At 36.1% G+C, this 14,140-nt stretch overlaps 1 protein-coding gene across 1 annotated transcript in view; it reads right to left on the bottom strand.

Annotated features, from left to right (window-relative positions):
- The window catches only part of EPHA3 (EPH receptor A3), a 365,189-nt gene that overhangs the window by 64,931 nt on the left and 286,118 nt on the right, over positions 1–14,140 (bottom strand). Inside the window, exons 8-10 of the mRNA XM_070406036.1 lie at positions 8,780–8,882; positions 8,044–8,111; positions 2,788–2,913 (exon numbers count right to left, since the gene is read on the bottom strand). Coding sequence (XP_070262137.1) covers positions 2,788–2,913; positions 8,044–8,111; positions 8,780–8,882 — 297 coding nt within the window. The remainder of the gene's footprint in view (positions 1–2,787; positions 2,914–8,043; positions 8,112–8,779; positions 8,883–14,140) is intronic.

Genomic DNA, 14,140 nt, shown 5'->3' with positions numbered 1-14,140 from the left:
GAGAAGATAGTTGCTAATCAATTTAGCACAAATATTCTTCTTTTATGTACAACCTTATTTGTAAAAGTTAAAAAGGATGTAGAAACTGGGTAAGTGTATAGATGAAAAAAAGCTGGCCATAAGTAGATTGTTATTGTAGTTGCTGTGGAAATGGGTACATGATAGTTCATTATACTCTTGCACATTTTCATCTATTCTTGTAGATATTTAAAATTTTACAACAAAATATTTCAAAATCTTGATTTCATAATTTATAATTGGTAATGCTGAGCCTTTTACACTGAGGTCTTCCAGGACAAGCATAACTGACCTTGAAGATATACCTATTTGCAAAGAAAATAAGCATTGCTTTATTGCCATTAATGTGACAGATGACAATATTGACTGAATAATCCTGAAAATGGGGTGTATGTCTAATTTCTTTACAAATATGTTTGAAGAGAAAAAAAAAAAGAGGATCTGTCCTAGTCTTTAATCAGGGACTATTGAGTTAGTATAAGTAGGCTTTTTCTTTATCTCATTTATCAGATACCATTTTTAATGAGTGTGCTTTGTCTCACACCACTGTGAAATAGATCTCTGGCTTTTGAATAGCATCTGCATATGTAAGCTTTAACTTATGAGGAGGGTCTCAGATTTCAATGCCCTAATGTGTCTGTCTGGCTTTCCGGACCTTGGCCAAGAAGAGTGGGTTTTTCCTCCTGCCAGTTGAGCACTCAAAGCACTTGTGTTGCATATGCTACTGCAGCTTCCATGATGGAGAAGACTGCATTCTCCTGGGGCAACATTCAACGATGATCAGAAGCCTCTGCACCATAGAGCAGTACAGGAAGCAGAACTGCACAGATGAAAGAGTAATCAATATAGAACTCTTGTAACTGGATTAGATGTATGGTGAATACGTTCATTCCTACATCTTAGACTATGAAAAGAAGAAGTCACTCTAGTTTGCTTTTATGAATCACTAGCTGAATATTTTAATATGTACTATTTTTTCATAGAGAGGAAGGGAGAGGGAGCGATAGAGGCATCTATGAGAGAACATCAATCAGCTATCTCCTGCACGTCCTCCATCCAGGATCAGGCCCACAACCTGGCCATGTGCCCTAAGGAGGGATCAGACCTTCAACCTCCTGGTGCATGGGGAGATGCTTAACCAACTGAGCAATGCTGGCCAGGCATTAGATGAATATTTTAATATTGTCTACACATGTGATGTTTAAGATGATACAACATTGAGCAAATTAGAAGATAATTTTTTACAATTTTATAATACATCATCTGTATATTGCATTGTGCGTTCACCACCTCAAATCTTCTTCTAGAAGAGAAAATTTAGTAAGTTATCATTTTCTTTAGATAATGTGAATTACTCTGATTGTCCTGGATAATAGGAAATACTGCTTGAGTTCTAAATACTGCTTTGGTGTATAGAAAAAAAACAAAACAGCATAGGACATTAGATGCCCATTTGTATAAAGAATCATCATTCATAAATATACTACTTCAGAAAATGTGTTCTGATGTATTATGGATAATTCAATAAGCTAATTTTTCAGTCTTTCTATTTCCCACATCAAAATAACTAGTTTGTGAGATTTTTTTTAGACCAATATTGAAGAATGAGATGATGGTGTAAAACTATTAATGCACATTATTGTTTATTTTTATTTTGGAGTAGTAGTTTTGTTCAAATTCACACAGCATGTACTATGGATGTTCGTATGTTATGTCTCAGTGTGTAAAATAGTTATTTAATAACTTTCTATAATTTTATTAAAAATATGCAACAGCTGTTAATAATCACTCAAAGGGTATATATGAATTTATGTTATAGCAAAATTACTGATTAGAAAAAGAGATTTCTATATGAAAACAAGCCTGGACACAAATAAATTAATAGTTTATGAAATTACAGGCAACCATTAAAATGGAGCACTTCACATTTAAACTACTCAAACGAATTGTCATGAAATTTGTGTTTTAGACTGTTTCACTTATGATATTATTTTGTGTTGTCTATTTTTTAAATTCTGAAGAGGATTCTAAAATTACCTTTTTTCTACAAATCCCAAATTCCACTTAGTGGGCTTAAAGTAAAACACACTTTATCCTGTTATCCCTATTTAGCTTAATGGTCTTTGTGACACATGATCAGTGTAGACTTGGGAAGACTGAACTGTTGCTGCTGCTGCCTCTGAAATTCAATAAATAAAAAGCTGGCCTGTGGTCTGTGAGTCTGTAGGTCTGGCACCTTTGAAATCATTACATACCATTAAATACTCCATTTATTTGTTGCTTGCCTTTGATCATTAAGTCAGAAAATGTTCCTTTTCATAGAAATATACAGGTGGAGCAAAAGTGGGTTTACAATTGTTTGTATAAAAATAATGCAATAATTAATAAATATTAATACAAGAATAAACTTTGTGTTTCACATACTCATAATTGTAAACCTCTTTTGCCACACACTATGACTAGGCCTGAGAACCTGAGCAATTTCAGGGACAATTCTTTTTTTTTCCTTTTTGTAATCTTTATCTGAGGATGTTTACTGATTCTAGAGAGAGAGGAAGGGAGAGAGAGAAACATGCCGACCGGGGTTCTAACCAAAACTTAGGTATGAGCCTTGACAGTGAGCTGAACCCACAACCTTTTTGGTGTACGCGACGATGCTCCAACCAACCAAGCCACCCGGCCAGGGCATCATGGAGAAAAGTCTTATTCATAGTTGTAAACTTGTAACTGACATTGTAGTTTGGCAGTGAGATTTCTTGTGGTAGTTACCTGCTCCAACAACTTTGTCAATGGATATGTTGGTTGCATCCAGTTCCTTAGCAAACTCATGAACTGCTTGAGTAGGGTCTTCATATGTATGTGGATCAACGTAAGTTCTGAGACCTGGAAGTTTTACTGTTTAAGGGAAAGATGAAGAAATATTATTGTAGCTAGGTTTAAAAACCTTGTTGAACAAATTTTATAACATTTTTGGTTAAAAACAATCCCCATTATGATAAAATGCACCAAACCTCTAGTTTATTCTGAAATATCACAGAAATCAGCAGAGATGTTGGACTAAGTACTGAAAATTTAATAAAAAATATTCCCCATAATGAAATGTAAAGAGGCACCACAATGAGCTTCCTCTGTAAAAACACTAGAAGGAAAAAGGACATTGAAGGAGGGGGATCTTAAGGAGAAGATGGTTCAAAATAGTGTCCAGTAATTTCATAGTAGCCTTAGTGAGCGAACACCATCACCCTACAACACCTTTATGATTCTACAAACAGTAACCAAGTATCTATTACAATGCCTCATCTGACAATAAATAAAAGTGTATAAAATATTTTCATAAGGTTGGATAAGTGCTGAAATACAGATAAATTAATTAAAGGATATAAAATGGTATGTCTTCTCTCAGATACTATTCTGCTTTTATTAAAATATGTTCACAATCAAAATCCCCCACAACAACTCTAGGTCTACTTTAAGCTGTGAATATATGTATATATTAGAGGCCTGATGCACGAAGATTCGTGCAAGAATGGGCCTTCCTTCTTTCCCTGGCTGCCGCTCCGGCCAGAGCTGGAGTGGCTGGGGCGGTGTGGCACACCTGCGTTGTTGCCATGGTGATGAGGCAAGTGTCCCGCCCCGCCCCCAGCCTCCCAGGGCCTGCGTATGCAAATTAACTTGCCATCTTTGTTGGGTTAATTTGCATACTCACTCCTGATTGTCTGGTGGGTGTTGCGAAGGTATGGTCAATTTGCATCTTTCTCTTTTATTAGTGTAAATAATGTGGGTATTACATGTATATAGTAATATAGCATCAACTAAGTGAAATCTTTTTTTTTTTTTAAATATATTTTATTGATTTTTTACAGAGAGGAAGGGAGAGAGATAGAGAGTTAGAAACATCGATGAGAGCGAAACATCGATCAGCTGCCTCCTGCACATCTCCCACTGGGGATGTGCCTGCAACCCAGGTACATGCCCTTGACCAGAATCAAACCTGGGACCTTTCAGTCCACAGGCCGACGCTCTATCCACTGAGCCAAACCGGTTTTGGCTAAGTGAAATCTTATTGTATAGCTTTTTAACATAGTTAATGGCAAGGTAAGTATTTATATATAGGCTTAATAATGGTACTAAGGAGCTAAATTCCAAACATAAATCATACTATAGCTTATGAATATTAACCCCCTTTATAATTTATTTTATTATTCTAAATGTGAAATTTTTCATGATATTCTGCAATTAAAATAGCAAAGACAAAAGATAAAAAAAAAGTTATTTTGGATTTGATTTAATATTAATTATATTCCTATCATTTGGAAAAATAGCTCATATTAAAAACAATTTGGAATGTTCAATAAACTTTTTAATGAAAGAAAACTAAGTTTTTAAAAAAGTAAGCTTAAGAGTTATTAAAGTACATAAATTTGCTCTAACATTAAAGGAAATTGTAATTTAACTCCTATAGTATATGAATTCACATTACTGGTTTTTCTTTTAATTTTAATAACATTGGTATTCTCATTGATCTCACTAGGATATCAAATGATTATTTTATCCTAAAATAACAAAGAACATAAGACTTTATCTTTTCAAAAATCATGTTGTAATGAAAGAATGTTTTTGGCAAAATTGCAACTGAACATTCTGTGGTAGTCAAAAATGTCTTCGTGTCAGTGTGTATTTTGTACAGAAGAGGTGTGGGAACCGAAGACGGCAACCATTCTGAGAAACGTCAGCACAGTGGACATTAGACCAGTGAGTTCAGGACTGCAGCTTGGCTACAAAATGATCAGTTTGTGGGCCTACAGTACAACTTCAGGAATTCCATGGTTACACCATATACTTTTTGCTTCTGCAAAGGTTCCATAGAGGTTTAAGTAAAAAATTATAGACATAAAATTTATTTCCAAAAATGGTGACCAGAAGAGATGGGTGGTAAAACTCTATTTTCCTCACTACTTCTTCAGATGATTGTGAGATAGCAATATAGAAATGGGAGAGGGAGGGATCAAATGGAGGACCTAGGAGAAGAAAGCTCTTGAAAACTTATTACTCAAATGCCTATCTCCAGTGCCTGTTATGTAGTAAGTGTCCCTAAATGTCATCATTAGTATTTTCACAATTATTACTATCACTGAGGTTTCCTGGATACAGAATTTGGGCTCAGAAATGCCCATTTCTTTTGAGCTCATAGATCAGTTTTCATACTTTGCCATTATTATAAACATTATTGCTTCCTATAAAAACAGACAGCAGAGTCACTCTTATAGTTGTCCACTATAATTTATTACTACACTAAAAACTACTCCTAGCATTATCTGTACTAAAACACTTTACCCTTAAAACAAGCAAACATATTAAGGAAACCTATAATATCATGAGAAGAAAAGCTTTGGAGTAAGGAAAACAATAAAAGTAACCATAGACACTCTCAGAGATGTTAGGAAATAAAGCCTTGTGTCAGAATTTGTTTAAGTCAATTAGGTTACATTTTAATAAAGACTCACATCAAATGGAGGCTATGATTTATGATCAATCAGTTTTGCTTTTTCTTTAGTAATAATAATAGCAAGATAAGAAAATGGTAACATCAGAAGAAAACCTAGCTTTTCTTCCAAGAAAAAAAAATTTAAAATAAGGTAAAAAAAATTATTCTGGTAAATGACTACAAATATCTTACCCATTTTAACTTATGGACATAAACTTGTGAGAGATTTACTGACATCAGAATTTAAAAAGAAGATTATGAAATGAATGATCAGAAACAATGTCTCAAATATTATGACAGTGGATTTAAAAAGCCTTGAAATTGTGCTTTAGAGTGACCCTTCAATACCAAATAATCTGAAAATTAAATAATCATTCCCAAATAAAACCAACTGATTCATTCTGATTAATTAAAATGAAGTATATGGCTTTTCTATCCTCATGACATTTGGGGAAACAATATAAATATGCACACACACACACACACACACACACACACACATCCTCAAGTAAAATGACTTGCTCACTGTGGTAGTGTTGGCTGCTGACTTTTAACTGCTGACCCCAGAGATTCCAGGAATCAGGTGAGTCAGGATACAAGGCACATAATCCCCCCACACCAATAATTAAGGGCAACATACAGAGTAACTGGGCTGTGTCAAGCAAACCAGATAATAAACACATGCACACGTGTTAAGCTGCACTACTTTACAGCTCGTTCTGTGCAAACACAATAATTTACATTTCCATTTTACCAGCATGAGTTGCCCTAAGGATAGCAAAAACGTAGAAAGACTCAGTCAGAGAGGGCAATGGGACAGGATCTTAGGAGGTGAAACACATTACTTTCTTTTTGAAGCTATATTATGGGATTTGTAACAAGGCTGGGGGGAATAGTTCATAGCTCAAGCTTTTTAAGGTAATACCAATAAATGGTCTGAAATAAACCAGCTGTAGTATTAAGACGCAGAAAGTTTATGGCATGCATATAAGTTACTTTGTGCCCTTGCAGCTAGGATAAAATGCATTTCTTTTTTGTTTGTCTATCATAAAGATATTGTGCACTTGAAGAAAATTAAAGTTTCAACAAACTTTACCATAAAAACCAGCAGCTAAAACAGATCAGAGCGATAAAAGAGCCTACTTACAATTGGCTCACAGGAATATATCAATGCTCTAAATTCATGAGATATATAATTCCCATATAAAGAACAAAATCAGTATGGTTTTGCTCTAAAAACAATATTTACATTGATTGTCCGACTCAAATTAAGAGCAACTTAATCCAAAGGAATGTAACTATTGTGAGTAACTTAAGGATAGCAATTTTCAGTGTTTTGAGAGACCAGGAAGAAAAAGCTAGACAAGTATCCTGTAATTTGTTCATGTACACTTTGAGGACTTTTGAGTTTGTAACCTAACTAATCTGAAATGATGAAATGTTGATATTAGAAAGGTAGTAGTTTGTGGGTTCTTTTTTGTGAATTATTTTATAATGACAGCAATGAGGACAAAACAAACAATGCTCTCTGTAAACTCTGGTACTGTGTCAATATCGCGTCAATTTTCATTTGGAAATTTTTTTTCTTCAAACTACTCTATGCCTCTTGCATGTTAGCAACAGGTAATCAAGTTTTTACCTGAGTTACAACTAAAACTATAATTTTTAGATGCAAAGCCAATGACTGATAATGAAGTATCACACTGACTTAAAAATAATTTGGCAAGGCAATAGTGAATGCCAAAGAAAGGAATGTTTACAAAACTACACTAGTTATATTGGGATTATTTGAAACACATAAGCATGAGTATTGTCTCCATACTAATTCCCATGAGAATTAAGGCCACTGATTAGTAATTTCCACATTAAACTGAGCCATAGTCTGAAAAAGCAAAGAACTTGGGATGATTCGTTTCATCAGAAAAAAATAAAAATAAGTCTGTTTATTAGACATAAACACTTTGTTTCCTAAAAGAATATTTCTCTTAGAAAATATTTTTGCAAATATTAAATTGGTTGGTATTAAAATATGGGGGGAAGGATTGGCTTTCCTACTGATTGGATATCATGTAACTCCAAAATAAACAGTTTATTCTCCTGGTTGGCTGACAAAATGGAGTGAGGCATTTTACATAAACAGAGGTTGTTTCTATTTACCTGGCAGTTAGGACGGAAAAAAGGATTCTATTTATATTTTAGCAAAGGACTAGTAATAAGGAATTTGAAGATACGCTTTACCTTTCAGCTACGCAAAGCTGACTACAGTTCTGACTCCCGTCATGTGCACGATTTGAATATAAACCACCGGTTACCCTTCGCTTTAGCTTAAATCTGCTTAAATCTGGCCATGCAAGAATTACTTGATGCAGAGGCATGCATTTTCTTCTCTGTTTAAAATAATTTTAATTTGCTCATCTCCCCCCAACAAAAAAATACTACTTTTGAATTATCTTTGTCAGGAGAAAGTTACCCAATTATAAATGAACCACTGCCGAAACCCAAATGGTAAAACCAAAACACCATAACACTTTAAAACTTACAATGTCCATTCCCAAAATGAAGTCTTTTTTCATCTGTACCATGTTTTGACTTGTTATAGCCACAGAACCTAGAGGGAAATCGAGGGAAGAGAACACAGAAAGAAAATATACTTAAACAATTATCTATGCTCAGAATGTACAAAGCAGAAAATATAAAGCGTTTTTCTTAAACAATTAAATGCTTTGGTGAAAGTTTAATGACTTTGTATTTCCTAAATCCTTTATAGAAAGCCCCTTGCCCAGGGGACCCTGGAAGCTGCCTAATGAGGAGATACGGAGAGCTGCTTCCCACTGTGCAGACCCCTTCAGTTGAATTTTTATAATGGCCTCAGAAGGTGTTTATAGCATTTTTTTTTAACAACTGCTGCTAGAATGAATGAAGGGTAAAGTCTCCATTGTTAGTGATTAATGCTGCTCTGGGTGAGAAAGTGTCAGGGAAATCTGGGGTGTATTTTAACAGTGACCGGGGAAGTAAAACCTAGGAATGTGGTCAAAAGAGAGAAGAGACGGGGTGTGTATTGGAGAGTGAGGCCGGAAGTTAATGCAAAAAAGAAAACCAAAATTAAAGATGAGGAAACAGAAGGGAGAGGGGGATAAAAAGAAAGATCTAGAATACAAATGGAGACATTCTGATTTGTTAACATACATTACCGAGCACACTTCAGATTTAGCAGCAATTGGGGGGAGCAAGCAAAGCAACAATAAAAGTAAGTTATAAAACAGACTGTGAACTCACCTTCCAATCAAAACGTAGGTGACGACTGTGAGGAGAATAATTGCTACCGCCGCTGAAATGGCAATCATTACTACTTGGCTATTTTCACCAGAGATAGAGAAAGCTGTGAGATTGAAGAGAAAAAAAATTAAAAGACCAGGCATTAACACATCATAACTAAAAGCTACGTGGAAAATCTGATAAAGTCAGTCATATTTATTCTGCTTCCACCTGAAATATGGCTACTGTCTGGTATAATATAGAAGTAATTCTTAAGTGAGAATGAAAAAACAGACATTTACTACAATTTTGTGTGAAAATTTTAATTAATAAGATTAAATATTCTGTTTCAATAGCATTAATCAAATACTACTTGAGTGTCTACTGTGTGAAATGTGCTGGACTGCTTTTCTCTATCCTCAATGGCAAGAAATTCAATGGATACACCGGATAAATATCTTATGCTCAGCAGAGGAACAACATAGAGAACAGAAATGATTTCTCAGGATGAATTTTAAAAGCTTCCTAATTAAGCTAGTTTAGTCTCCAATACCTACATTTATTTGAAAGGTGATATAACAGCTGTCTTACGAGCCTCAACATATGCTGTTCCTCTCCCTGTATTCTCTATCTTTGCAAATGGCCCATCATTCATCTACTCACAGAGTGTTGGCAAAAGTCACCCAGGAGCAAATTCTGGCCAGCCATCAGTTTTGGTATAACTCAGGAGCTTAGAATGGTTTTACATGTTGTAAAGGTTGCAAAAAGTCAAAACCAGACGATTTTGTGACTTGAACATTTTATAAAATTTAAATGTTGGTGTCCATAAATAAAATTGTTTTGGACACATTCATTCATGTGTATTGTCTATGGCTGCTTTTATCCTATATAATAAAATCCTAATATGCAAATCAACCAAATGGCAGAACGGCCAGTCGCTATGTGGCACAGTGACCACCAGGGGGCAGATGCTCAATGCAGGGCTTCCCCCTGGTGGTCAGTGTGCTCCCACGGCCGGGAGCCCTGCTCAGCCAGAAGCTAGGCTCACTGCTGGCGAGCTCAGCATCAGTGGTGGGAGCCACTCCCACCTCCACTGCAGGCAAGCAGTAAGGAGTGAGGGGTCCCGGACTGAGAGAGCCCCAAACTGCGAGATGGATGTCTGACTGCCAGCTTAGACCGGATCCCCGGGCCTCTAGTACTATAATAAATATCCCAGTAGAGTGGGAACAACAGAGACTATATATACACAAAGCCCCAAATATTTACTATCTAAGCCTTCACAGGAAGTTTACTGACCCTTGACCTAGACAAATGCTTTCTAGCTTTAATGTTCAAAAAAGCCACTCGAGTATCTTTTGGAAAATGCAGTTTCCATTTCAGGCTGGAGTGGGGACTGAGACTGCATTTCTTACGAGCTCCCAGTGATGCTGACGCAGGTGATGCAGACCACGTTTGGTAGCAAAGGTGTGGACCATAAGTATGAAGTCACCTTGTCACTCTCTCTCCTGATGTTCTATATCCAATTCAACACAAAGCCCTTTAAGATATCTTAGTTTATGTCTTTCTCTTCTGGATTACAATTAGAAAGTCCTAATTAGTTTCTATTTGCATGTCTTTCTCTTTACCTGGTGACAAGAGTACTCTTTCTAAACCATGAATTTGATTATGTTATTATAATGCATAACATTTCTGCAGGGCTTTCGACTTTCAGGATAAAATGCAAATTCTGTAGCAGAAAATGTAAAGCTCGTTAAATCTGTCCCTCATCTCAATCCCTAGTTTCATCTGCTAACAAACTCTATAAATGTCCTATTCTAGACTTTTGAAAATACACACAGTTCCTGGAATAACCTTTTCAGTTGCTCATACTTTAACCACATTTCTTTTGTAGTAAATGCTGACTGTACAAATGAATGAATGAATGATGTATAAAAGAGTTTAGAAGAGTAAATTTGCTTATCTGAATGCCATCACATCTCCGAAAGCAAGCCAATACCTTATGCTCAGCCTGATCGAAATCTACATTTAGAAGGTTTCTCTAAACTAATGCAGTTATAGGACTGGTTAAATGATGCAAATAAAGAAACATGGCTGATGGCCTGGTAGAAGTTTTGCAAGCATTTGAAAAAGGAGCTCTGAGTCTGTAGGATGGCATGCACACTCCTAATATAAACTGTTGCCGCACTTTATTCTTTCCTACCAGCGGACTATTGTTTATACCACTGTGGCAGTCCTGGGAGTGCTTGCTTGGATCTCCCTGATGCCAAGCCTCAGTGGGCAGACGGCCTCCAGCTGCTGCACCTCCAGCATCCCCTGCAGCCACATGCACAGCACAGGCCGCGCTTCCCAGTGACTACACCTGACACGGGGCCTGGAGTCAGCCCAGGTATGCCCAATGCAGCACTCTCCTTCACTCTGAGCGACCCATCAGATTGGTGAATCCCTCTGAACTGCTTTGCTGTCTGAGACTACTCTTCCTCATCCTTCTCTTTCCCTCAGTTCTTCACAGATGGCTGAGCTACATGAGTCACTGTTTGCCCACTTCTGCTCCAGATTTTTTATCCGTTATCTGTGTTTCCCCATAAAAAGCTCTCATACTTCTATCTTAACATCTGCTTCCTAAACACCTGGACTGATATATTCTACCCATTAGCTATAGATTTGTGAATAATTTGTAAAATAACTTAACTTAGTGATTCAATAATGCTCTATAAACATATACTATTAACTCTACCCCGTGCTTTTTATTTTGTACACTGTTATAACTTACAGAGAGCAGCAAGTTCTGGATTATTTGGTAAATTTTAGTCAGTTTTAAAAATAAAGGTTGCAAAACTGGAAGGGGAAAAATGATAGAAGAAAGAAGTCGCTGTTGTTCTGTCCAAGACAGGATTAAACCAGGACTTCTCTACCATTTCCACCAGCTCTCAATATCTATGAATCCCTGAGACATATAAAATCAGATCATTGTTTGTTACTGAAATGAGCAAACATTTGAATGCATAAAGTGATTAAATTTGTGTTATTGAGTTGTTTAATAATTTTACGTGGCATGCTGTTAAAACTAATGTTACATGTCTTAGAAATTCAATTTAAATATGTTTTCTCACAAGCAAACTGCTCTCCTTGCTTCAAGTAGCATTGTGCTGATTTCTCTCCCTGAAATCGAGTGGTTGTGAGCTCACTCTCCTGACCCAGAACACCTGAATTTGTATTTAATTGCTGTGTGACATAATGTGATCTTGTGAGGATTAAATGAGTAATAAAGTAAAACACTTATGTAGAACAGTCCCAACCACATAGCAAGTGCTTAGTAAATGTTACATATTTTTAGTATTGCATTTCCCCAGTGAAAGCTGGGCAAAAGTACTCTCTTCTACAAAATTACATATGAATGTCTAATGTTGGTATATAAGAATTCTCTATGTAATGATCCCACTCTACCTTTGTCAGGCTGTCTTAATAACAGGGTCCCAGAGATTAAAGTTGCTGCAGGTGAATGTATTAAAAATAACAAAAAGGAGGTGGGAAGCACTCAGGAGTACTAATTAAATTCTCCCCAGGGCTCATCTTGGATAGTAATGTTCATGGAATCCTCCAATTCCAAAACTCAGTTTTATTCCACATATTTTTGCTTTTAAAATTCCTTGGATGCTCAAATTATGCACTGCTATTTAAACACAACACACACAAACACTTACACACACACACCACCTACTATATCAGGAACATTGGTAAGTACTTTACAAATAATGATTAATTCAATCACCATAGATGCCTTATTGAGGATACAGGTTCTGCCCACTGAGGATTTTCAGACAGATGGGCTGTCTGTTTTCCCAAACATCTTGGCACTTCCTGCTTTTGTGGATGTTGCCTTTATCTAGGAAAATTCATTGACTCTGATACTTCCTATGCTTTCTGTGTCTTAGTTTAACATCCTTTTCTTAGTATGTAAACTAGCAGGGCTGAATCAGTAGAAGTTCACAATCTGGAGGTTGTAGGGTCATTGACCACACTTATTAGCCATGCAACCTCAGAAAAAACATAAATTCTCTGTCATAGACAGTGTATAAAAAGAAATAATAGTATTTGAATAGTTTGCAGAACAAGTTCAAATAAAATGTTTATTGAAATACTATATTATACTGTCATATACATGCATGCGTTCTCGAATCAGACCCATCCCTACCAGCTGTGTGACTTTGGGAAGCTTACTTAACTTCTCTATGTCTCAGTTTCCTCATCTGTTAAAGGAGGGTGATAAATGTAAAGCACTGATATATAAAAAGTACAACATTTTTAAGCACCTAGAAAAATGTCTGCTTCACTGGGCATCCACATCTTTATTATAAATCAAGTTCAGAAAATGTTATCTGAATTCCAGCTCAAAATATATTATACTCAACTAAGAAAGATTTTTGTGCTATGAATGAGAACTCATATAATTTTTAAAAATAAAAACAAGCCCTAGGTGGTTTGGCTCGATGGATAGAGTGTCGGCCTGAGAACTAAAAGGTCCCAGGTTCGATTCCAGTCAAAGGCACATGCCAGGATTGCAGGCTCAATCCCCAGTAGGAGGCCTTCAGGAGGCAGCCGATCAATGATTATCTCTCATCATTGATGTTTCTATCTCTCTCTCCCCTTCCCTTCCTCTCTGAAATCAATAAAATATATATATATATATTTAAATATGTATTTTTATTGATTTCTATCAGAGAGGAAGGGAGAGGGATAGAGAGTTAGAAACATCAATGAGAGAGAAAAACATTGATCGGCTGCCTCCTGCACGCCCCCTACTGGGGATGTGCCCGCAACCAAAGTACATGCCTTTGACCAGAATCGAACCTGGGACCCTCCAGTCCACAGGCCGACGCTCTATCCACTGAGCCAAACCGGTTAGGGCAATAAAATATATTTTAAAAATAAAAATAAATAAAAACCAGAGCAAACAGCAAGCTGTTAAAAAAGTCTAAACACAGGCCTTTTTATATCTATTAAATATCAATATATAACAAAGAAGAGTCTTAAATCTTTAGAGTATTTTATGAATATGTAGTTTTGATTTGTGGTTGGAATCCGTCTATGTAGAGGACTAACTTAAATTATGTGTGCATTTTTGACTGCACAGGTGGTCGGCGCCCCTAGCCCCCAAGCTGTTCAAAGGTCAACTGTATATCATCTTTATTTAAAAAAATGGAGTGAGAATTGATTTTATCCTTTTCCTCTTAAAGCAATGGGCACTTTTTTTCTCATCTATATTTAAAGTCTGGAAGAATTCTATGGTGAAGCAGTAAGAATAAATTTCTATATATATATATTTTAAAAACATCAAACTGTGCGACTCAGCTTTTTAAAAAATAACTGGAGAGGGAGATGTTA

This window comes from Myotis yumanensis, unplaced genomic scaffold (genome assembly GCF_028538775.1).
Source record: "Myotis yumanensis isolate MYYU_CA2020_CCGP unplaced genomic scaffold, mMyoYum1.0.hap1 SCAF_2, whole genome shotgun sequence".
Classification (NCBI taxonomy): domain Eukaryota; kingdom Metazoa; phylum Chordata; class Mammalia; order Chiroptera; family Vespertilionidae; genus Myotis; species Myotis yumanensis.
Note: the sequence above shows the minus strand (reverse complement) of the source record. Positions and strands in the feature narration are given on the sequence as shown.